The following is a 26,579-nucleotide window of genomic DNA, read 5'->3' on the forward strand; positions in this document are numbered from 1 at the left end:
TCAAACCCAAGCACGGTACTAAGTACTATAGGTCCTAATACCTCTCGTGTTTGGGGTTCACATAAAAAAAAAAAAAGTGAGCGATCAGAGAGAAAACTAGATAACCAATTACAAAAAACAGTTGGCAAACCATAAGAAGGAAGCTTGTTTAGAAGACCTTTATGCCAAACACAATTGAAAGCCTTTGAGATGTCAAGAACAACTGCTTGTGTTTCACCGAACTTTTCCACTGAATTTGTACATAAATGGATAAAATAAGCCAGAATATCGCCAGTGGTTTGACACTGATGGAATCCATAATTACTAGCGATCGATGATCAGACGGAAGGTTTCTAGGTAGTTTAAGAATTGGCAGTTAATTAATTTCTCCATTACTTTAGAAAGAGTAGAAGTAATGGCAATGGGACGAAAATTGGATGGGAGGGATTTGTCACCCTTTTTAGAAACTGGCTGGATATGAGAAAATTTCCAAGCAGAAGGAAAAACACTTCTGGAATAAGAAAGTGAAAAAAGGCAGAAAAGAACAGGAGTAAGTTCAGGAGCACAGGTTTTGAGAACAAGTCGAGAAATACCATTGGAACCTTGAGCTTTTTTAGCATCAAGATTTGTCAAAATCATTCGTCAAAATCAAAAGACCACAGGAGGCATTGAATGGAGAGTGTTGAGAATAGTGGGAGATGGTTTAACAAGATCATTAATACATGAGTTGGAAGAAAAATGGGATGCTAGCAGGTCAGCTTTATCTTTGGCTGAAGTGACAAACAGAACCATCTGGTTTTGACAGAGGTGGGAACAGAGATGGGCAATAGACCAGAATGCTCGGCTACCATTAGGGCAAGAAGCAGGTTTTCTACTCTTAGCCTATTCAAAATCTAGTTTGGACTGATTAATAACTGCTTTACAATTGTTGCAAGCTTTGGTTTACGCAGAATATGAAACTGAAGAATTGGAAACAAGTCAATTAAGATATGCAACATTCTTCTCATGAACAGCCTTAGCACATTTATTCAAAAACCAAGGTTTAGATAAAGGATGAGATATTAAAGTGGAGTGTGGAATAAAGGATTCCATTCCTACAAGAATAATTTCACTCACACAGTCTGAGCAAATGTGTATTCAGAAGTTCTGAAACAGTAATCCGACCAAGGAAAAGAAATTGCGCAGGTCATCCCATTTTGCATTCTTTTAATGTGAAACATTAAAAGGTTGGGAATAGCCATGAAATAAAGGCTCCATTGGAGAACAGACACTCACCAAGTTGTGATCTGAGATCGTGTACTTAGAAGGGTTGTTTGTGAGAAAAATATCAAGCATGTTGGCTGTATGGTTAGGATTGTCCGGTATTCTTGTAGGTAAATGAACAATCTGTGCAAGGTCATTAGTAATTGCAAACGCCTCAGCATCTCGACCAGCTGGGTCGGTGTGACTAGAAAATGGAAGCCAGCTGGAGTTGTGAACATTAAAATCACTAAGGAAAATTACCTCACTGTTAGGAAAGTTGGACTGGAGAAAGTCAAGTTGAAAAGAGAGGAAGTTAAAGAGCTCCAAGTGATTAGTGGAGTTGGGAGAATAGTAGTGACAACAGATGAATTTGACACAATGAGGTAGAGAGAGATTTTAAGTCAGAGAAGATTGAAAAGAGGAGATTACAAATTTCCAAGTCTCTGACAGGGAATATCGGAACGGACATATGCACAAGTACCACCTTTGAGGCGAAAGAAATCATACAGCGAATAATTTGGGCAACTGAGATGAGCAGTAGTTGAGTCAACCGATAACTGAGATTCTCTCAGAAAAAGTACATGTGGTGTGGCATACTGGAAGTGGAAATGGACATCGTTGAGATTAGATTTGAGACCACGTATATTTGTGAAATGAATTAGGAAGTGATTGGGAGGTTCAGATCTTTTCGCAGATAAGCTTACTCTATTAGTTTGACAATTCGTGGTGTATTCAACAGTGAGAAAAAGTGGGTGGGACATGCTGTATGAAGTAATGAAATTTTTGGATATGGCGTACACATGGTAAGAATATACCCAGATCCTTGACATAACGTGGCCTCGACAATGCTCCCTGCATACACACTACTCGGACTCCCTCCAGTCACTATCTGGCAGAGTAGAGGTAGCAAGATTATACACTAGCTGATCCGGAAGCCTCCTAGAGAGTTACCAATAGGTTCGGTCCGGTGTACTAACTAGCAGCTGGCCTGCGAACACTGTTTTAGAGCTGTACCCTCGAAATGTAAGGAAGATTGGATCACGCCACGATGTTCATCATAACATCAAAAGTCATCAATCATACTGCATGATGGAAGAGATGAGGAAGGGTTGACCGGAACTTAGCTCTAGAGCCTAAACATGGGTTCCACCACTTCAAGCCTCCAATAAGCAAAGTGGTGGTATTGCACCGGTTGATGAGAGTCATCTACCACCTAGTACTGCCTGGTAACACAGAGGGGTGGCATTCCTCCATGTGGTGTGGGCGCCACACCTCGACCCCTGCTTATGTTGGTTCACACCTGGGTGGCCACCCACCGTGTGCTTGTGCATGGAGGTTATACCCAGGATTACTAACAGTCCCACCATCGTGAAGGTGCAAGCAGAGGATTTGGCTGTCACAGGCCATCCAGACTTTGCCGAAATTGGGTCCACTTGACTTAAGTGTCACCCGAATTTCAGTTCCATCAGCAGTTTAGACTCCCAGGTAGCAAATAGAGCTTGTCTGGCATTTCTGAGAGAATATCTGCAACAACCTCATTTGACAATTCGTGTGTTCAATAGTAAGAAAAAGTGGGAGGGCATGCTGTATGAAGTAATGAAATTTTTGGATATGGTGTTCACATGGTAAGAATGTACCCAGATCCTTGACATAACATGGCCTTGAAAATGCTCCCCACCCGCATACACACTACTCTGACTCCCTCCAGTCACTATCTGGCAGCATAGAGGTAGCAAGATTATACACTAGCTGATCCGGAAGCCTCCTAAAGAGTTACCAATAGGTTTGGTTCGGTGTACTAACTAGCGGCTGGCCTGCAAACACCATTTTAGAGCTGTACCCTCAAAATGTAAGGAAGATTGGATCTTGCCATGGTGTTCATCATAACCTCAAAAGTCATTAGTCATACTGCATGATGGAATAGATGAGGAAGGGTTGATTGGACTTGCATGACCTGATACAAATTACCCCCACTCTAGCATAAGAAGCTGTTCATTTTATATTGTGAGCTATACAGCATAGTCCATTACAGATGGGGTGGTCATAATTCATTGATCACTGAGTGTGTGTATATATATGTGTGTGTCTGTATATGTGTGTGTATGTGTGTGTGTGAACGCACATAAAAAGGATGTAATTTATCTTCTGAAGCATAACAATTGCTTTGTTAGTATTATATAAATAAAGGAAACTATTTATATAACATCAACCTTTATTTATATTATATTGTACTGATTAGGATTAAAATTCAAAAATCACAGAAAATCCAAATAATATACTGTGTGAAGGATGTGTCAGAGGTAATCTAAAATACATAGTGTAAAATAACACACCAAAGTTCTCTTGAAGATTATGCTTAATCTTTTAATGAAATGAATAGTTACACCTAAGTAAATTCTTCAAACTAAATTATACATACACAAATTCTGTTGATATTTTGGAGCTTCTTTGAGTTCCTTTATCAAGAATATAGAAAGGAAAAAAATGCTGAGAAAGGTAAATTATCTAGTCATTACAAAATAAAATTAGTATTGACACCATAATTAATTTTACTATTATAAGGTTAAAAATTTTATATTTAATAAAATTATCATCTAATTCATCTCAGGACATCGAATTTTTGTTCAAAGGTCTTGAATAAATATCAAACACTTAACATACCTGAAACTTGTTACTCCTACCTAGTTGTACATGTTAAGTTACTAATAATTAATGTACCAGTTAGTGCATTTGCATCATTAAGTATATCTCATATTGTCAATACCTTCACAACAAGTTGCCATGGTATTGCACTACCTTGAATAAGTAACGCTTCACCACAGGAGAACACTATTGTTACTTATTCTTAATGGATACCATCACCCATATGGCACTGTTTCGGAGCTTATTGACTCCTCATCAATCAGTGGGTGGGCAGGTACCCGGTGTTGCAATGATGAGAATCCAGTTGCGAAGTATAAATTCACAATATGAGAGATAACTGATGGTGTGGAGTAATTTAGATTACGGTATAGTTCATTCAGGGCTTAAGCCTCAGGTTACATAAATAGTTTAACTAATGTATATGTTAGTGCATTTGCATCATTTCTATACAAGCTCAGATATACTTAATATGATATACTTAATGATGCCAATTTATAACTACTTATGTAGTTGGCTATGTACAGAAATGACGCAAATGCACTAACTTGTACATTAGTTAAACTATTTATGTAACCTGAATCTTTAGCCCTAAACTACACCATAATCTAAATTACTCCACACCATCAGGCATCTCTCATATTGTGGATTTATACTTCGCAACTGGGTTGGCACCTCTTTAGCCAGGTGGGCAGGAGCAGCAGCAGTGCATAGCACATGCTTCTTGATTAGACTGGGGTTCAAGCCCGTGACCACCAAATACGGAGGATGCGGAAAGGTCAGGGAATGACCACCGCATATCCTCGGAGCAATATGACCTTAGTTGCTAATGCTCCTAAAAATCAAATAACAACAGCAACTGGGTTGTCATCATTGCAACACCAGGTACCTGCCCACCCACTGATGAGGAGGCCAATAAGCTCTGAAACAGTGTCGTATGGGTGATGGTATCTGCTGAGAATAAGCAACAATAGTCTTCTCCTATGGTGAAGCATTACTTATTTGAGGTAGTGCAATACCGTGGCAACTTGTTGTGAAGGTATTCACAATACGAGATATATTTAATTATGCCAAAATCTTTCGCTCTCGGCATTACTTTTCTTCCAAATAGCTGCTCACTCTGTATAAATCGCAAATCTGCCCTGCCATGGAATATTGTTCCCACATCTGGGGTGGTGCCCCCAAAACCTCTCTCAGGCTTCTTGATTCCATTCAGAAGAGGGCAGTTAGGTTAATTAATGATTCATCTCAAACGGAGTCAGAACACATTTCTGCTGCATGCCTCTTCTACACATACTTTCATGGGCACTGTTCTTCTGAATTGGCTTCTATAATTCCTGCTCTCTCTTTCAAAACAGTCCGAACACATGCCACCACCAGCCAACATCCATTTACTGTCCAACTTTAAACCCACAGAACCAACTTTTCATCTTCCTCATTTATTCATTCAACTGCCGTTTTCTGGAACAACCTTCCTTCATACGTATTTCCTGAAAATTACAATCTACAGAAGTTCAAGTGAAATGTCAACAAATATCTTCTTTCGTCTTCTCAACCTCCAACCCAAGCATGGTACTAAGTACTATAGGTTCTAATACCTCTCGTGTTTGGGGTTTACATAAAAAAAAACTACTTATGTAGTTGGCTATGTACATGATGCAAATGCACTAACTTGTACATTAGTTAAACTATTTACGTAATGTAAGGCTTTAGCCCTAATATACCATAATCTAAAAAAAGGTTGCTAATAATTTTACAGCTTAATTTGAAGGTTTACAGTAAAATTATACCAAATATCTAACCAATCCTGCTTATTTCAACATCACACAATCTAATACACTGTCTGCTATTGTGCTCCATGATTTGTGTAATTACCTAAGAAGTAACCTTATTAATGTCAAATGAGTAATATTGTTGTATGCCCCAGCATGAATTGAACCCAAAGGTTTTATCCTTTTCACTGATCATCAAGTAAATATATATTTGTATTTTATAAACCACTATATTTATAACCATATTTTATATTTAATAACAATGCCAGTGAAGGCTGCCTGACCAAGTACAACTGTCTTTCCTAAATTTCCTTGTTCCATAAAGGGAATTAATAAAGGTAATTAATATTAATAAATAAAGGGCATTAGAATGATGAAGTACTCAACTGCTTATGTGATTATCTGGGGTTTCTATCTCTTCTTACGTGATTAATTTTTCTACTCAATAGCCTGAGTATCCTGTGCTAGTTCCAATTTGTTTGACTATTGCCTATTAAAGGCAACATCTGAACATATTAGATTGAATTGAGATACATAGTGTGACCACTATGCAATTGTTAAAATGTTGGTTTATAAAATGGCAATATGCCAAGCACTCATGTTAAACAAACTTGCTAGTTGCTTCAGGAAAGTAGAACACACACACACTGATGTGTATGAGCTCCTGTGCCAGAGATCTGTGTGAAAAATGCAACCACGTAAAAATTTCAGAGCTCTCAATTGCCTCCTGTGGCTCTTATTGTTTGTAATTGCCAAATGTTGCAATAAAAAGATTCTCTCTCCATAAATCTAACACACTCCTGAATCTGACAGTTACAAGGGATCCAACCTGTCCTGAGATACCATCTTTCATAATACAAATAACAAAGACAACACATCATCAACTTCTTTACCAGTAAAGGGTGCTGCAACTATAAAAGTCACCACATGCAGAAACACAACATAAAAAGGGAGTTGGAACACAAATGGCTGCATGCTACCTCAATAAAAACATTAGATCTCAAACTGATTTGAGTCAGGACCCAGACAATGCCATAATAGCTGCCTAATCCCTTCAGATGTAGTCTGCATATTGAACATACAATGAAACCATTCTGTAAACAGCTTTACCATATGGAGGTAGACCCACCAGATAGCACAGCTTTTGAGTGGTGAGGTGCAAGGCAACTCCAATGTCTCATCATGATCACAGATCTCGTGTTGCATGATAAACTCATCTGACCTGGCTATCTGCTCAAGTAGGTGAGAAGTAGGAAGTTTGTTACATGAATGGTTCAAATGATCTTCCCAGACAAAACTGCATAAATGCAGCAACTAAAGTTATAATCATTTCTATGGTAAAAACCATATGGCAGGCAAAACATCCTGCTCTGAAGCATAAGAGACCATTTCATGCTACAAAAGCATCCATAGCTATCCACACATGTATGAGAAGACAATTTGTTACTGGTATATCAACCTCCTCAAAACTTCAAGCTATGGTTCCACCTGTTAGCACAAGGAAAAATCTGTACATTTCAAGGATTGACCCATGTACTACCTCCAACCAAGTTATCTTTGTGCTAATGTAGGACATGAAAGAACAAATGTTTTTCAATCAGCTGTTGGCAAAGGTAAGCATTAATCCTCATTTAAACTTGCATGCCACAAAGTTAGCTTTCAGCAATAAGAAATTCTTCTGCCTGGCCAATAGGAATAATTATTCGACCCTTTAATAATGTGGTAGAACATGAGGCCACGTCATAGCTCCCCAAAACTAGCTTGTAGCTCCAACCATCAGCTGGCTCAGCACAACCTCAATGTGTACAATGATCTCTTTGCAGCTTCCTGTTAACCTAAGATACAGCTATAGTAACCTGCAGATATATAGTAGCCTAAAAAGTCACTGTAAAAATTATTTTGCATAATTTCAAGTAAAATAAAAGTTATATTGATACATACACTACATAAGGTAAATATAAATGGTTTTAGAATGTAGTTAAAGAAAAAAAAAAAAAAAAAACATCAGTAATTACCTCTGTTGCTAAAGTTGGATAAAGTGATGAAAAATTATATTTCCATCCATGCTTGCACCTTGTTTGAGATGTGGGGTCTGTAAAATTGCTGTCTTGCATCAATAACGTTACATTAAAATCATATATTTCACACTGACTAAAAGAATCTAAATCACCTTTCTGAGTTAACGGAATATACAGCTGCTTTAACTCAAGTTCCGTAAAGTTATAACTGGGCACTTCAGGAATATCACACCAATGATCTGGAACCATAATGATGAAAAACTGAGTAAAATACAGAAGAGCACAAAAACATGCTGATGGCACCACTAAGAAAGCACAGAGGAGTTTTTGATAAAGTCCAAAGTCACCAACTTTGTGTAATGCTGTATTAAAATCCATTATAATGTGCTGTTTGGCTTACGCACTGAAAGAAATTTAAAAAATAATACTAAAAATACAGTATCAATTTAAATATAAAAGTATAAAATTAAATTTTTACAACTTACTTGGTATGGCATAAGACCAGAAGGGTTTATGTCCTTTTCACAAAGGACATAAACCATTCATGTATAAACATCAAACATATATTCCAACACAGCATTTATATGTCAACAGATAGTATAATAATCAATAATTGTACTATCTGTTGACATGTAAACAGATAGTACAATAATAAATAATTATTTTTTTCAAAAATGGTATTAATTTAATACCTAAAAAACACACGATTTCAATACATCATTTAAATAAGTCAATAAATAAATACATTTAAAAATTTAGGATTTGTTTGTTGTACAACTTATCAGATATGAGAAGAGAACTAATACTCAATGAATTAATTGCAAATTAGGTTAAAATTTACAGAAAGAATGCTTTTATCAAGAGTTATCAGGGAAGGCCTTTACCTAGTATTCCTGAGAGGGATATGCCAACCCACTTTTTCTGAAACTAATGAAACTTTCAGGTCATTAACATATAATTTAAAGAAAGTAAATAAAGTTTTAATCTGAATTGTTCTGGCTAAAGGAACCCAATTAAGGTTTTGAATAATTTTTTGTCTGAAACAGATTAATAAGTGTCCACATTCAAGGATGGAATATTCAACTGAGTGCAAACTGCAAATAGTGGTGGTTGTAGTAGTATTAATATTAGTACAATGATGTAAAGAAGCAAACTTATACAGCATCAGCCATAAAATAAAAAAAAATAAAAAAAGTTACCCACAAAGTAATTTAGAGTCTAATAATCTGTATAGTCCTTTAAATTTATTCAAACCCACTTCTTCAATTATATTGTGGTAAGTTTTTTCTTACTCTCTAACTGAAAGCATATTTCTACACATCTGTCCTGCAATCATTCTTTGCCAATTTAAATTAATGTCCCCTTGTATGCGTCATGCAAGCATTTTGTTTAGAGAGAGAATCTTTTTATTGCAACATTTGATTATAACTGGTTACAGGGTTAAGTGTTGCAACTTTCCCTTCACAGCCAAAAGGCCAGGGTTTTTTACTCCATCCATTTAAATCCTTCACATCTCCTCACAGATGCCTAGTTTCCAGACACTAATTTATAAGAAAAAAAAAAAAGTCTTCTTTCACAAGAGTAGCCTTTGTTCCTCACTAATCTTGTTACTCTTCTCCACACCCATTCCAACAGATCCATATCCTTCCAAAAATGAGGCTACCAGACCTCCATGGAGCTGAAGATGTAGCCTACCAGTGCCTTATAAAACATTATAAGCTCCTTGTCCCTGTTCGTAAAATTTGCGTATATCATTGAGAGAACTGCATGGGCTGTCCTAGCAGCCTGTCTGCACTGTTCAGAGCACTTCAAGTTGGGCTATATAATTACTTCTAGGTCTTTTTCATTTTCCACAATCTTGACATTTTCCACAGCCAAAAAAAAAAAAAAAAAAAGTGGAAATGGTTTTTTTTTTTTTTTTTTTTTTTTGGCTGATGCTGCATAAGCTTGCTTTCTTGCATCAAATGCCTCTACTAATGCTAATGCCTCTACTAAAGTGTAAGAAGACTTGCTGTCTTCTTCCACTTAACCATTCCTTTATCCACAGCAGTAGCTTAACCTTAATGGCACAGTGCTCCAGTATGTACAACAGTCTTTTATATGCAGCATTATCAAAAGCTTTTCTGAAATCCAAGTATATGATATCAAAATTATTTTTTTCCGTCCACTTACTTCGTTGTTGCATCACAGTAACCTATCAGATTGGTTAGACAAAATCATCCCTTAACAAATCCAAGCTGTGATTGCAGTATAATTGGATTCCTGTCCAGCTGGTCCTAAATTACTGGCACCTCTGTAGCCAGGTGGGCAGAAGCAGCACTGCGTAGCACACGCTTCTTGATTAAACCAGGTGCAAGAAAGCAAGCTTATGCAGAATCAGCCAAAAAAAAAAAAAAAAACCACTTCCATTTCACCACTCCATTCGTTCGAAATACCTGTCCAGCTGAGCCTTAAATTTATTTAGGCTATCAACTTCCACAACAAGGGATGGAAGTCTGTTCCACCAACCAACTACCCGCTGGCTAAAGGCAAATTTCCACACATCTATCCTACATCTGTCTTTCCTCAATCTGAATTTATGCCCTCTCAGGTGATTATCCTGAGCAAGAGGAAGAATCCCATCGGCATTGAGCATGCTCAAACCATTCAAGGCTTTATACACCTCTATTAGATCACCTCGCCAGTGCCTAGTCTCCAGACATTGTAATTTGCAAAACTTAAGCCTTATTTCGTAAGAGCAACCCTTTGTTCCATTCACTAATCTTGTTGCCCTTCTCTGTACTCGTTCCAGCAGCTCTACATCCTTCTTGAAATGAGGCCTCCAGACCTGTATACAGTAATCAAGGTGTGGACTGACCGTTGCCTTATACAAGAGAATAATTACCTCCTTATCCCTGCTAGAAAAATTCCTGTATATCATTGACAAGACACCATGAGCTACTCTTGCAGTCCATCTGCACTGCTCAGAGAACTTCATATCTGCCTGCACAATTACCCCAAGGTCTTTTTCATTCTCTACCACTGTCAGTGTAGTACCACAGAGTTGATACGTTGCTCTGGGGTTGCTGTTTCCTATAATTAGTACTTTACATTTGTCAATGTTGAACTTCATTTGCCACCTCTCAGCCCATCTGCTCAACCTTTCCAGATCCTGTTACAGCAGCATAGCGTCAGTAGTGTCCTTAACAACGCTGCCAACCTTTGTATCATCCGCAAACTTGGACATTAAGCTTGATATACCATCATCTATATCATTTATAAATACAGAAAACAATAATGGACCCAACACTGAACCCTGAGGGACTCCACTAATAACAATAGTCCATGATGAGCAGTGTGCTACTCTGTCTTCTTCCCCTCAACCATCCCTTTATCCAAGCAGCAATTTTCCTCCAATGCGACACTGCTCCAATTTGTGCAGCAGTCTTCCATGTGCAACAGTATCAAAAGTCTTTCTAAGATCCAAATATATAATATCAAAGTTATTCCCTGCATCTAGTTTTTTTTTATGCCTGCATCATAGTATCCAATCAAATTGGTCAGGCAAGACATTCCCTTAACAAAACCATGCTGTGTCCGAGCTATAACTGAAGTCTTGTCTAGATGATACTGCAGTGCTTCTTTAACCCGTGCCTCCATTAATTTTCCTGGAACGGAAGTCAAACTCACAGGTCTATAATTGCTTGTGTCAGCCTTTGATCCTCCTTTGTGAATTCAGGTCACATTTGCACATCTCGAGTCTATGGGTACCTTCCCTGAGTCCAAGGAAGCTCTCATAATTATGGCTAAGGGTTTGCTTACTTCCTTTGCTGCCTCCTTTAATATAACTGGATAGATCCCATCCACCCCAGGTGCCTTTCTTGTGTTTATCTTCAACAATTTCTCCTCCACTTATTAAAAGATTATCTAGCTTACTGCCAGAGTTGAATCCAATACACCTCTGGCATTCCCCTTGCTGAATAACTCCTCATGTGTGATTGTCGATGCAAAATATTCATTTAGTTTGTTAGCTACCTGAGCAGGATCATCAACAGTTGAACCGTCGATATCAAGTGGACCAATCTGATTCAACCCCTTCCTTCTAGAGTTTACATAAGTAAAGAACTCTTTGCTGTTTTTCTTTGCATCCTTTGCCAAAGATTTCTCGTAATCTGCCTTCGCCTGTCTAACCTCCTTTGTAACTTGGTTACCTTTGTAACTTGGTTATCATAAGCTTCTGTGTCACATGTTAATTTATGTGTGTCACATGCATTTTTCTTTTCTGCCATATGTCTCATTAGTTCATCTGACATCCATTTAGGCCTAAACCTTGAACAATATTTCTTAGTTGGTATGTAAAGCCTAGTAGCTTCCAAGATAAGTTCTTTGAATGCTTCCCATTTTGAATTTGCTATTGGTAACATCATCAATTGGTCCCACTGAATAGAATTTAAATATTGTCTCAGACCATCGCAGTCGCCTTTACGAAAGCAAAAACCCTTCCATTTACCCCTGATAGTAGTTACCTCTTTGAGTAAATCCCACTTCAGCACACTGTGGATCACTGTCACCTAGTGGTTCCTTTATCTGCAGATTCTTAATGCATGAAGAATCACTACTGATAATCAAATCAAGAGTATTATGATTTGAACATGCTGATGCAGAAAACAATCATCCAATAAATCCACAATAGCCTTGCTAATGTGTGAGTGACCAATCCACAAATTCCAGTCAATATCTGGGAAATTAAAATCCCCCATTATAAGACTCCCTGATTTACTGGCCCACTCTCTTTCCCTGTACAGTTTCTTATTATACTCATCAGAGTCATTAGGCCTATAGCACACTCCCTCTCAATTTTGATCTCCCAAAGCTTTGTCACACCAAACTGACTCAACACTGCACTGTCCAGCGATGTCGACTGGTTTCACTTCCTTGGACCTTATGTGTTTCTTAACTAATATCATAACCTCTCCTCCCTTCCTATCCTCTATCCTTTCTGTACACACATTGTACTCCCCAAATTCCAGTTCTGCATTCCTTATATCTGTGTGACACCATGTCTCTGATATCCCAACAATATCTGCCTTTGATGTTTTGAGCAATATCTCAAATTCATTTACCAAACTCCTAGCATTGGTGTACACGCAAGTATACATGCACCTGTTCCTATTCTTAGCTACCCTAACATAACCCATGTGTTTACTTGTACCGCAATGACTCCCAGCAGTCTCTGAGATATCCTACATATTGTTTTCCAGGCTGCTGATCATTCAAATAGAAGCATTGCAAGAATCACTTTCACCTCTGCCAGTTGCTACTGTTAATCTATTAGTCCTTGTATCCCCCCCAAGCTAGCAGTTTTCCGACCCACCTAACACTGCCTCTATAGCATCAGCAAATATTCTTGCACCCTTTCTATTTAAGTGTATCCCATCCCTGTAGAAGCAGTCTCTCCTGTTAACAAGTACAGACCAGGCTGAAAAAATTTTTACCCCTTGAGCCTTGCATCCAGGGCCGAATTGATCGACAACGCTCTCATCATATACCCCCTTATATCGTGTCTCGGCAGAATTGCAAACACTTTCAAATTCAACCATAAGTCACGGCTTTTTTTCAACAGTGACCTGTACTTGTTAAGTAATTTTGCCGGTCTCCTACTCTTAATATCATTAGTGCCAACGTGTACAACTATATCACCTTTTTTGCCCTTAAAAGATGTCTGCTCTACAACCTCATCAGCCATTGCCCCTGGCAGACATACCCTGGTCCTGTTCCACCTATCCTTTTTACAAAGCATGTTCCCCGTTTCCCTGACAATAGAGTTACCAACAACTACTAGTTCCTGTGGGACCAGCGCATTCTGCCTTGGGAGTTGTGAATTGTCCTTTGTGAATTGGGGTCACATTTGCACATCTGCAGTCTATGGGTACCTCCCCTGAGTCCAAAGAAGCTCTCATAATTATGGCTTTTGATCCTTCTTTATCAATTGGGGATAAATTTGCACTTCTCCAGTCCATAGCGACCCTCCCTAAATCCAAGTATGCTCTCATAATTACGGCTAAAGCCTTGCTTACCTCCTTTGCTGCCTCTCTTAATATGACTGGATAGATCCCATCCACCTCTGGTGGCTTTTTTATGTTCAGCTTCAACAATTCCTCTTCCACTTTCCTTTCAGTTATCACAAAGTTATTTAGCTCCGCATTGGAGTTTGATAAAAGTCTGGCATCCCCTTCCCTAAAAGAATTTCTGATGTGTGAATGTAGATGCAAAATACCCATTCAATTTGTCAGCAACCTGAGCAGAGTTCAACTTTTTAACCACTGACAGCAAGTGAGACAATGTGATTCCATCCTTCCTTCAACAGTTAATATAAGCATACAAGTCAAAACAGGTGTATGGTCTCAGGATTCATATTTAATATAAACAAGCAGTATCACTGAGAAAACATTAAATAAAACAGTATCAAGTAAAAAAATATTCTCTATAATAAACTGGAACAAGTTAAGTTCAAAAATAGGAACAAAATAAAATTAATTAAATCACAATAGCTTTTGGACGGGGGACTTTCTTCAGTTGTGATCGTTCTCTTTGCTCCTCTTTATACTTGTTCCAGCAGCTCTACATCCTTCCTAAAATCAGGCCTCCAGACCTGTATACAGTACTCAAGGTGTGGCCTGACCATTGCCTTATATAAGGGGAAAATCACCACCTTATCCCTGCTAGGAAACTTCCTGTATATTATTGGCAAGCCCCGATGAGCTATTAGCATATTAGCATTAGTAGAGGCATATGATGCAAGAAAGCAAATGCCTGTCTAGCTCAGCCTTAAATTTATTTAGGCTATCAACTTCCACAACAAAAGATGGAAGTCTGTTCCACCAATCAACTGCCCACTGGCTAAAGGCAAATTTCTGCACATCTATTCTACAACTGTCTTTCCTCAATTTGAATCTATGCCCCCTCAGGTTCTTAATCTGAGCAAGAGGAAGAATCCCATCAACATTCAGCTTGCTCAACCCATTCAAGGCTTTATACACCTCAATCAGATCACCTCACAGGTGCCTTCTCTCCAGGTGCTGCAATTTGCAGAACTTAAGCCTTTCTTGATAAGAGCACCCCTTTGTTCCCCTCACCAATCTTGTTGCCCTTCTTTGTACCCGTTCTAGCAACTCTACATCCTTTCTAAAATGAGACCTCCAGACCTGTACACATTACTCGAGGTGTGGCCTGACCATTGCCTAGTACAATAGGATAATCAACTCCCTGTCCCTGCTAGCAAAATTCCTATATATCATTAACAAGACTCCATGACCTGCCCTTGCAGCCCATCTGCACTGTTCAGCAAACTTCATATTTGACTGCACAATTATCTCCAGGTCTTTTTTCACTTTCCACTTCCCTGAGTGTAGTACCACACAGTTGGTACGTTTCTTTTGGGTTATTACTACCCGCAGTACTTTACATTTGTCAGTTTTAAACTTCAGTTGCCACTTCTTAGCCAATTTGCCCAACTTGTGTAGATCCAGTTGGAGTAGCATACTATCTTTACTGTCATTAACAACCCTGCCCACCTTTCTATCGTCTGCAAACTTGGACCTGTTATACCTTCATCAATATCATTGATGAATACACAAAACAACAATGGGCCCAGCACCGAACCCTGGGGAACTCCACTAATAACATTTGTCCATTAAGAGCAGTGTCCATTGATTATCACTCTTTGTCGTCTCCCACTCAACCATCCCTTTATTCACTGTAGCAACTTTCCCTTAATGCCATACCTCTTCAATTTGTACAGCAGTCTTCCATCCAGGGGCTCACATCTGGTGAGTATGGGCTTGGCACACCCAGCGTCCTGAACTGGATATCATCATTCTTCTCTTTCTTGGTGATTCCCTTCTACTTCTGACTCTTGTTTTCTTGCGCCCTCAGGGTAATTCAAATTTTTTTTTTTTTTTTTTTTGCTGGTGCAGCACAAGCCTCAGGCTTTCTTGCACCTTATGGCTAATAATAATGTGCAACAGTATCAAAAGCTTACCTGAAATCAAAGTATCTGATATCAAAATTATTTTTCACATTCAGTTCCTCTGTGAGCACATCATAGTATCCACTCAAATTGGTCAGACAAGACCTCCCTTTAACAAACCCATGCTGTCTTAACTATTACTGCAGTCTTGTCTAGATGATTCTGCAATGCTTCTTTAACCAGTGACTCCATTATTTTCCCTGGAACACAAGTTAAACTAACAGGTCGATAGTTACTGTGTCACGTTTTGAACCCCCCTTTGTGAATTGGTGATACATTTGCCCATCTCCAGTCCATGGGAACCTCTACTGAGTCAAAGGAAGCTGTCATAATTATGGCTAAGGGTTTGCTTGCTTCCTTTAATATAACTGGATAGATCCCATCCACCTCAGGTGCCTTCCTTATGTTTAACTTCAATAATTTCTCCTCCACTTTGCTCTCGGTTATTACAAAATCACTTAGCTCTCTGTTAGAGTTTGATAAACTTCTGGCATTCCCCTCATTGAATAACTCCTCATGTGTGAATGTAGATGCAAAATACTCATTCAGTTTATCATCAATAGTCAACCCATCTATGTTAAGTGGTCCAATCTGATTCATCCCTTTCCTCCCAGAATTTACACAAGTAAAGAACTCAGCTGTTTTTCTTTGCATCCTTTGCCAAAGATTTCTTGTAATCTACCTTCGCCTGCCTAACCTCCTTTGTGACTTGTTTACAGACAAGTAAACTTATATCTGTCATAGGCTTCTGTGTCACGTGATAATTTATATGCATCCCATACATTTCTCTTCTCTGTCACAAGCCTCATTAATTCATCTGACATCCATTTAGGCCTGAACCTTGAACAGTATTTCTTAGTTGGAATGAAAAGTCTAGTAGATTCTAAGATTAAGTCCCTGAAGGCTTTCCATTTAGAATTCAACATTGGTAACATCATCAGTTGATGCCACTGTACAGAATTTAAAAACTGTCTGAGACCCCTGTAGTCACCTTTATGAAAGCAAAAGCCCTTTTCTTTAGCCTTGATGGTAGTTACATCTTTAAGTAATTCCCATATCAGTACATTGTGATCACTGTCACCCAGTGGTTCCTTTATCTGCATTAATAATCACTGCTGATAATCAAATCAAGATTATTACTCCCTCTGGTTGCCTCTCGAACATGCTTCTGTCGAAAACAGTCATCCAATAAATCCAAAAAAGTCTTGCTAGTGTGCGAGTGACCAATCCAGAAGTTCCAGTCAATATCTGGAAAGTTAAAATCCCCCATTATAAGACATTCTGATTTACTGGCTCCCTCTATTTCTTTGCACAATTGCTCATTATACTCATCAGATTCATCAAGCCTATAACACACACACACCTACTCTCATTTTTCCTTTCCCAGTGCTTATGTCACACCAAACAGACTCAACATTGCATTGTCATCCAATTGATGTTGGTGGACAGTGCAATGTTGAGTCTTTTTGGTGTAACATAAGCACTGGGAAAGGAAAAATGAGAGTAGGTGTGTTTTATAGGCCTAATGAATCTGATGAGTATAATGAGCATTCTTGCAGTCTAGGTGCACTGCTCAAAAATCTTCATATCTGACTGCACAATTACTCCCAAGATGCATATGTTCTTGCTCTTAGTTACCCTAACACAGCCCATGTATTCACTTGTTCCAAGATGACTCACAGCAGAGCCTGAAATCTCCAATACCTTACTTTCCAGGCTGCTGCATTTTCCAATAGAAGCAATGCAAAAAATCACTTTTGCTGGTTAATCTATTTTTCTGTTTACCCTCCCAAGCTAGCAGTTTTCTGCCCCATCTATCAGTGCCTCAATAGCATCAGTAAATATTCTTGTGCCTCTTCTGTTTTAAGTGTATCCCATCCCTGTAAAAATAGTCTCTCCTGTTAACAAGCACAGACCATGCTGAGAAAAATTCTACCCCATGGGCCTTGCACATTCTGTTAAGAGCCAAATTGATTGACAAGGCTCTCAACATGTACTCCCTCCCATCATGTCTGGGCAGAATTGCAGACACTTTCAAATTCATCTCTAACTGAAACTTTTTCCCAACATTTCCCTTTACCTGTTAAGCACGTCCTCTGATTTCCTACTCTTAATATGATTAGTGCCAAGGCGTACAACAATATCACCTTTTGTGCCCTTAAAAGATATTTGCTCTACTATAATGATCTAATTTTGCCCCTGGCAGACATACCCTGGCTCTATTCCACAGTGTTAATTTTCTCAGTATTTCACCAATAGAGCAAAAGAAATACCTTATCAAAACAACTGACAATTACTAATTCTTTTATTTGGCAACTACATGCATTTTCAGAAAACTCTCTAGGTGCATGTGCTGATCAAAAGTGAAATCCATTTCTAACACATATGAAAATGCTATTTTCCCTACAGATCTGTCATGATGTCCTTTAAACACTACACGGTATATTAAGTAATTTAAAGTCTAATAATACTCCAAGATCTCTTTGAGAATTAACATTTTTCAATAAGAAGTTATTAGAGGACAGAACAGAAATGGAGTTTTTACTTTATAATAATCATGTGAAAAGATAATGGATATAAATAATCACAATATAATTAATTTTATAATTTTTTTGGTAACTGGCTAAATAGAAACAGGATATCAACACTTTCTGGGTTCAGCTATATTCTTTGATTAGAAATCCTGATGCAGAAAACTCTTTTGCTAGTTGTGCTGTTGACAGCAATGGCAAGAAACTTTTAATGATGTTCTTCTTTCAGTTTTGTACTGAAAATTTTCATTTTTTGTGTTGATTCAATTTCTAATTCTGCAACACTGAATAAACTTCATAACCAAAAGATATTTTTGCATTGCATCTGGCAACATGATACTGAGAGATTTAAAATAATAATTTTAAAATCTAAATACCTAACATATACCTGTAATTCTTTCATACTGACAGCTGAGCAGCCAGTAAGTAAGATTATACTTACTGCATGTTTTAATTCACTTTATTGCCCACAAAATATAGTAATATTCTTATAACTCTGTTGTCTCCCTATGTGAACATCCCAGAGTATAAACAAAAAAATTTATTTCAGCCAGAACAATGGTTCTTTTTTTCCCCCTTTGTCATGCAACCTTGCCCTTCCATTCTTCCTACTATTATTATTATTAGACTTATGCTGCACCAGCCAAAAAAAAAAAAAAAAAAATTGAGTTACCCTGACAGAGAGAGAGAGAAGTAGAAGGGAATCACCAAGAAAGAGAAGAATGATGATATCCAGCTCAGGACTCAGGGTGTGCCAGGCCCATACTCACAAGATGTGAGCCCCTGGGACTATGAAGAGAAGTACACTTCATATTTTAAAACCACATTTTTGCGAACCTGTGAGTTAGACGATAATTTGTCCCCCCCTCCCCTTTTAAATTAAATTGCTAAATATACAGATTAAATTGCTAGAAATTCCTAAAACATCCTGTTGCAGATTTACAGATTGTGGAAAAAATTGCAGATTTGGGCAGATGCTCAAAGCAACATATTAACTACTTAATAAAAGTGCTCCTGCAAATAAATAAAATAAATTACGAAAATGTTGCAGTCTAGCGAGATATTAATGTAAATATGTCATGGGCATCGGCATAACGGAATATATCTATGGCTCCATAAATCTATGCAGTTTTGGGGCAAAGGCTGAAAGCAACGTAATTTCCATAGCAAAAGTACGGAAACGCCTTTAACATAATTGTATTCGTAGCTAATAAATATACAGTAAACTTAGAGGCGGACTGGGTTAAAAATTCTTACGGGGGAAAACTTGTAACGGCATCATATTAGTGATTATTGTCAAAATCACACCGGCCTCGGTCCCAGTAAGTTTTATGGCCAGTCGGCCTCTGAGTAAACGTGTGAAGTTCTATATTCAACAAACCGAAATTAGGGTCAGCTGTGTGCTACAGTTTACAACTCAACTGCTCGTTAGCATTACACAAAAGTAATGCTAAATACAGTCAACAAACCATATAAATCTAACATCAGGCTCAAACATGCCCACACCAGCACACACGTGGTTAGCATAAAAACACACGATCCCTTCTATTATTTCACTAGCTACAATGCGGTGTAGGTTTTTTTTTTTTTTTTTTTTTACTTATTTTGCTAAACTAATTCCCCCATTGCTTTCTCAGTTACCAACTGGCGGATAAGTCATTCTAAAGTTTTGCTAACACAATATTAATATTGCGGTAATAAATAAAAATTGGAATTGAACAGCTAAAATAAATTAAAAGTATGATATTTATTACATATGACGCGACTACACCGGCTCTACACTAAAACCGGCTCCCAGGGCCGGATTTAAACTTGATGAGATCCTAAGCTATAACATGAGGCCCTTCTCTCTTACCTGTGACAATATTTAAAAAAATGATTTTTTTTAAGATGGAGAGAGAGAGGCCCCTACGCTGTAGCTTGTTTAGCTTATGTGTAAATCAGGCTCCGTTCTAGATATCCGCTACTACGACTCTACCTTCCCAATCAATTGGCTTACCGGATATTTAATCCTACAATATAGTATCCCAAAATCCCAGCATTCATAATGCATCAGCCAACTACAACCAATGACTAAACCTGTGACTGCTCAGGCCGACTGACTGTGACAAAAACCTGCTATTCAGAGCGCGCGTTTCCTCCGCTTCTCCACCCGTCCCGACTGACAGAGCATAGTCAGCGTAGGGCGGAAGAGATTTGCCATCTTTGCAGCAATTCAGGAAATAATAAGGAATGTTTTTTTATATTGTAATTAGTGTTTTTATTTTTAATTTCTTGTGCTTGTAGTAGCAATATATTTTAAATACTGCAAGTTGCAGAATTATTTTTTCCCGAGTTCAGGGCAATCATTCGGTGACTGCCCTGAACTATTACATCAAACATATTGAAATGCCTTTGCATTAAATCTATTTTTTTGTTGTTGTTGTTTTTGAAGAAGTTTATGAATAAATTTCGTTTTGAAGTTATTTCCACACTTATTACATCGCTAAACTTAATCGCAATACGAACTGGGATAACCTTGTTAATGACTTTGCTAACAGAAAAAACCGAAGAAATAATTTATCTTAGAAATCTGTTTATAAATTAGTCTGTAGAATTTTATTATTGGAATAAAATTGTTGAATCTATTTTTTTTTTTTTTTTTTGGGGCCTCTGTGTTTTTCGTAGCTCAGAGACACAGTGCGTAATGGAAAAGATGACCTTACCTGAGGTAACGAACACGCGAATTCATTGCAAGATCGAGCCTGTATGCTGCCACAACGTGCTACCATGCGGGCTGTAATAAAACAGTTGTAAACTCTTCTGGCCATGGCCGTTTTATTTATTTATTTCCTGAGCTTAGAGCAGTGGTTTTCGAACTTTTTTTTAATAATGGCATCCTTAAGTAATTTATTTTATTTTGTGGCACCCCGACTCCGATTCTCTCTCGGTCTCTCCGTATATTATTTATTATTATTATTAGCCATATTGTGCAATTCAGGCGTTACCCTGAGAGAGTCAGAACTAGAAGGGAATCACCAAGAAAGATAAGAATGATTATATCCAGCTCAGGACCCTGGATTTGCCAAGCCCATACTCACCAGATGCAAGCCTGGGGTAGATATATACATGTATAATATATCTAATATTAAAAAAAAATATGTTATATGATACAATGGGGCACAAAAGATTAACTGTAACGTAATATTCTATGTAATGAAACTGTTATAATGTGGGGGTTTTTGTATTTTTTTTTAATTTTTTTTATTTTGGAATTGTAAATAGAATGATCAGTTGACATACGTAAACACAATAATAAGGATGTCTCTTTTTTTATAATGAAATAGATATATAAATTAAAAAAATAATAATGAGTTTAAGTAACTTAAACCCAAATTACGTGGCACCCTTGGAAAGTTGTTGCGGCACCCCATTTCATAGTCAGCATCAGTGTTGCCATTTTAGCGGTTTTCCCGCTAGATTTAGCGGAATTGCTTCAGGTTTAGCGGATTAAAATATGAAATAGCGGATAGCGGATGTTTTAGCGGGAAGAGTATAAATGTTTAGCATTTTATATATATTTGGCAATGTAACATTTAAATTAAAAAATCAATATCATTAATAAATACAGAAAACAACAATCGACCCAACACCGAACTCTGGGGATTCAACTAATAAAATTAGTCCACGAAGAGCAGAGTCATTGATTAGCCCTCGCGGAGCAATATGGCCTTAGTTGCTAATGCTCCTTAGTTGCTAATTTATTTAACAAATATTAAATTAATTGTTCAAGTAATTATTTAATTAACAATAAAAATATTTCATAATTGAAATGTTTTATCGATATACATCGTAAACATAGTAGGGATATCATATTTCATAGTTTTTTTTTTTTTTTTTTTTTAAGCGAAGAATCGGTTTTATATTATTCTGGAATTTCCCTGAGGAGAACCCCAACAATTTTACGTAGTTACGCCCGCGGTCAAACGACCTGACTGTTGGGTCATAGCTTTAATTGTTGAATCAAATCTAAAAATGTGGGGAAAATTCTAATGACGCCTTTTTTTGAAACCGCGAAGAAATGGCATTGAATAATTTTTATTCGTCGTATTTGATTGGCTTCCAAGAAATGCGATCCGAATTACCGACATAACATTAAAAGTCATTTAAAAACTTTCAAACATATTAAGTCAGTAGAAGAACCATTTTCACCTAATAGATCAGGCAACCAATCTAAATTAAATTTTCCCACCAAGAATTTACAAACAGTGGAAGCTGAAGCAAAGTTAAGTTTGTTTGTTTGTGCTCACTCGTCAATACTGGCAATAGACCACCTTGGTGAATTATGTAAGAATGCATTCCAAGATCAAACAGCCAAAACTTTAAAAATTCATCGAACAAAATGCAACGGCGTTATAAAATATATCCTACACCCCCACTTTCAGAAAGATTTATTATAGTCAGTGCCCAATGGCTTTTCAAATTATAGTTTGTTACTAGATGAATCAAACGATATTAGTGTAACAAAACTATTAGGTATTGCAATTGTGTATTATGATGAGCAATTCGATAAAAGAGTTTCTACATTCTTAGCTCTTGTGGAATTAGATCAATGTAACGCTGAAAATATTTCAAATTCAATTAAAATAACGCTGGAAAATTTTAAACTTCCTTTAATAAATTTTCTGTTTATACTCGGGGACGACCAAACGGTCAGAGGAGTTTACAAGATACACAGAATACAAGAAACAGTACCGTATTCAGCAGTCACGGGCTTGAACCCCGGTCACTCAAAGCACGTGTACTTATGCACCCGCGCGCCTGACCACTAGGCTACGGCATCAGAGCCAGTCTGTTTTCAGTATCATTTAATCTACCTTCCATAATTACAATATACCAAAAATAATATTAAGAATTAGCTGAAACGATTTAAACCAGAATTTAAATAATTTGTGGGCATTGGGACAGATAATGCTAGCGTTATGATTGGAGTTAATAACAGCGTTTATACACATTTGAAGTCCGATGTACCGAAATTGATATTAATTAAATGCGTATGTCATTCTTTGCAATTAGCAGTATCTCATGCAACCCGCGAAATATTCCCTAGAAGTCTAGAATTCATGATCGCTAAAACTTATAATTGGTTTAGTAAATCCACTAGCTGACAGAATCAATTTAAATATTTATAAAGTGCCATAAACGATGGTGCAGATCCGAAAAAGATAGTTCATTCGTGTCAAACAAGGTGATTATCCATTGAAGTTGCTATAACAAGAATTTTAGAACAGTATATTGAAATAAAAGCCCATTTTGAAATAACTCGTTTGACTGACAAACGTTATACTGCACAACTTCTTTATTCAATGTTCAAAGATGAAAGTAATTTAGCGTATATTTTATTTTTAAAACCTATCTTATCTGAAGTACAAAGAGTAAACAAATCTTTTGAATCAAATTGAAAAAAATGAGCAACAGTATATAAACATTACTCTTGTTAAATGAGAAAACATCAACAATACAATGAAGTTTTGGTCAGAAGTTTAGAAATATCCAGATGCAAGCGGTGAAAATCCATTTAAAGAAATTAGCCAATTTGCATTGGGTATTTTAATTTTGCCATTATCCAATGCAGATGTGGAAAGAATATTCAGCAACTTAAATCTAGTAAAAAACAAAACACGCAACAGAATGAGTGTTGGCATGGTTAATGCAATCTTATCAGTACGATACGGGCTCAAAAGAGTTGAAAAGTGTTGTAAAAATTGTTTTACCTGAAGAAGTGCTTCGCAAAATAGGTACAGAAGAAGCATATGATAAGGAGATATTGAATTTCGAAATTAATTTAGATATTGATTTTATATTAAAAACAGAAAATAAATAACTATTTATATATACTATTTGTTTGTTTGTTTTTATTCACTACAAAGTACAAACAAATGAAAATTTTAAAAATTTGGCGGGTTAAGTGTTAAAAATAGCGGATTTTGAGTATGCGGCTAGCGGGAAATATTATTAAGAGTTGGCAACACTGGTCAGCATGCGTTGCCAAAAATTTAGCATATTAGTTTCAGTAATTCAGAGAGATAAAAAGTAGGTTTTAATGTGCTACGATATTTACCATATTTCAGTAAATTCAGAAAAATATTAAAATTTGTTTTTTGTATATTTTATTTGCATTTTTATTTTTTAATTTTTTTTTTTTTTTTGTTCCTATAGCAGTAATATTTTCGCTACTGCGCAAAATGAAATTTTTGGGTTTCGCGTTATGAAATGAACACACAAACGTATGTATGTTTGTATAGGCAAATAACACAAAATTAAGTAGGCAAGGACTTGTCCAGATATGTATTTAAATAAAAATCATTCCGCATTTTCTTTTCTTTCTTTTTTTTTTTTTTTTTTTGTAAACAAAAAAACTGGATTTTAGTTTGCGAAGCAACCAGTTTCAGTCACTGATCGAAGATTGCGCTTGGAATGCTGGGAATTTGGACGCTATAAAATTGGTTAACCCATTTATGAATTAATATCGTAAGTCAGTGCATTTGATAAAAATCAAATATTATTATAACTCAAGATTCTTGGGAATACCGAAAACTACATACTAAATATTAATAAACGAGACAAAATTATAAATGAACTAATACAAATACCTGCAATAAACCATGTACAGTTATTTGTAGGAGGGTAACATTTTTCCTTAACGTCATTTTTATCGATAGTGTTACACCGAAACTTTAACTAAGAAAAGCGCATATGCGTTTAAAATTCAGTCAAAAAATTGATATCGGCAAATAATATACATATTTTAATTTCACGTACCGAAAAAGGACGTACAGAAACAGTCTGAATAGCACACTAGACACTGCTCATTTATTTTTCACTTTTCCGTCACGTGTTTTGGAACCTTGAACCAGGCACAGAGTATCTTACTACTCTGTGGAACCAGGTATTATTATTATTATTATTATTATTATTAGCCATATGGTGAAAGAAAGCCTGAGGCTTATGCTGCACCAGCCAAAAAAAAAAAAAAAAAAAATTGTGAATTACCCTGAGACAGAGAGAGAGAGAAGTAGTAGTAGTAGTGGCATGTGATGCAAGAAAGCAAGTGTTACAAGCTTATGCAGCATCAGCCAAAAAAAAAAAAAAAAACAAAAATCACACCATTCCCCCCAAATGCCTGTCCAGTTCCTCCTTAAATTTATTTAACCTGTCAACTTCCACAACGACAGATGGAAGTTTGTTCCAGCAATTAACCACCCGCTGGCTAAAGGCAAATTTCCGCACATCTATTCTACATCCGTCCTTTCTTAATTTGAATTTATGCCCCCTTAGGTTCGTAATCTGAATAAGTGGAAGGATCCCATCAGAATTCAGTGTGCTCAACCCATTTAAGGCCTTATACACCTCAATCAGATCACCGCGCAGGTGCCTAGTCTCCAGCCACTGCAATTTGCAGAACTTAAGCCCCTCTTGGTAAGAGGATCCCTTCATTCCCCTCACCAATCTTGTTGCCCTTCTCTGTACACGCTCAAGTAAATCTACATCCTTCCTAAAATGAGGTCTCCAGACCTGTACGCAGTACTCAAGGCGTGGCCTGACCATTGCCTTATACAGAGGGGAAGTAGAAGGGGAATCACCAAGAAAAGAAGAGAAGAATGATGATATCCAGCTCAGGATTACTTGCAATAAACTTAAAAGCAGCATAAAATTTTTCATCAGTATAAAAAATATGAATATATACATTCATAACAGCAGAAGACAGTCATACAAATATAGGAATACACTCTCCCGCTTAGCACAGCGGATAGTTTGGGCGTTATATCATGCCAATGGCCTGGGTCACAGATTACGTAGACGCACAGATAATTAAGTAATCTGTGCCATGGTAGTATGGAAAAGAACTCAGCGCCCTCACATGAATTCGGTCAATTTTGGGCTATTCCTTGATCATTTCCCCTGTCACCGCAAAACATGGTCAACTGTTCCAGAAATTGCCATTAGTAGAAGTATATGGTGCAAGAAAGCAAGCTTATGCAGCATCAGTAAACAACAAAAAAATCTTCCCATTTCTTCCATCCATTCGCTCCAAAACTTTGTCTAGTTCTTCCTCGAATTTATTTAAGCTATCAACTTCCACAACAGCAAATGGAAGTTTGTTCCAGCAACCAGCTACCCACTGGCTAAAGGCAAATTTCTGCACATCTATTCTACAATTGTCTTTCCTCAATTTAAGTTTATGCCCCCTCAGGGTTCGCAATCCGAGCAAGAGGAAGTGTACCATCAGCACTGAGTTTGCCCAACCATTCAAGGCCTTATACACCTCAATAAAATCACCTCACAGGTGCCTATTCTCCAGAAGATGCAATTTGCAGTAACTAAGTTTTTCTTGGTAAGAGGACCCCTT

The 26,579-nt window shown here is 37.2% G+C and overlaps 1 protein-coding gene across 1 annotated transcript in view; it reads right to left on the bottom strand.

Moving 5' to 3' along the window:
- Positions 1-20,247, bottom strand: part of LOC150084275 (beta-alanine transporter-like) — a 138,486-nt gene extending 118,239 nt beyond the window's left edge. Inside the window, exons 1-2 of the mRNA XM_090375138.1 lie at positions 20,190-20,247; positions 7,649-8,054 (exon numbers count right to left, since the gene is read on the bottom strand). Of these exons, the coding sequence (XP_090231264.1) occupies positions 7,649-8,029 (381 nt within the window). The 5' untranslated portion in view covers positions 8,030-8,054; positions 20,190-20,247. The remainder of the gene's footprint in view (positions 1-7,648; positions 8,055-20,189) is intronic.
- Between the last annotated feature and the right edge of the window lie 6,332 nt (positions 20,248-26,579).

The sequence above is a fragment of the Mastigoproctus giganteus genome, chromosome 6 (assembly GCF_048544385.1).
Source record: "Mastigoproctus giganteus isolate SK-2022 chromosome 6, ASM4854438v1, whole genome shotgun sequence".
NCBI classification, from domain to species: domain Eukaryota; kingdom Metazoa; phylum Arthropoda; class Arachnida; order Uropygi; family Thelyphonidae; genus Mastigoproctus; species Mastigoproctus giganteus.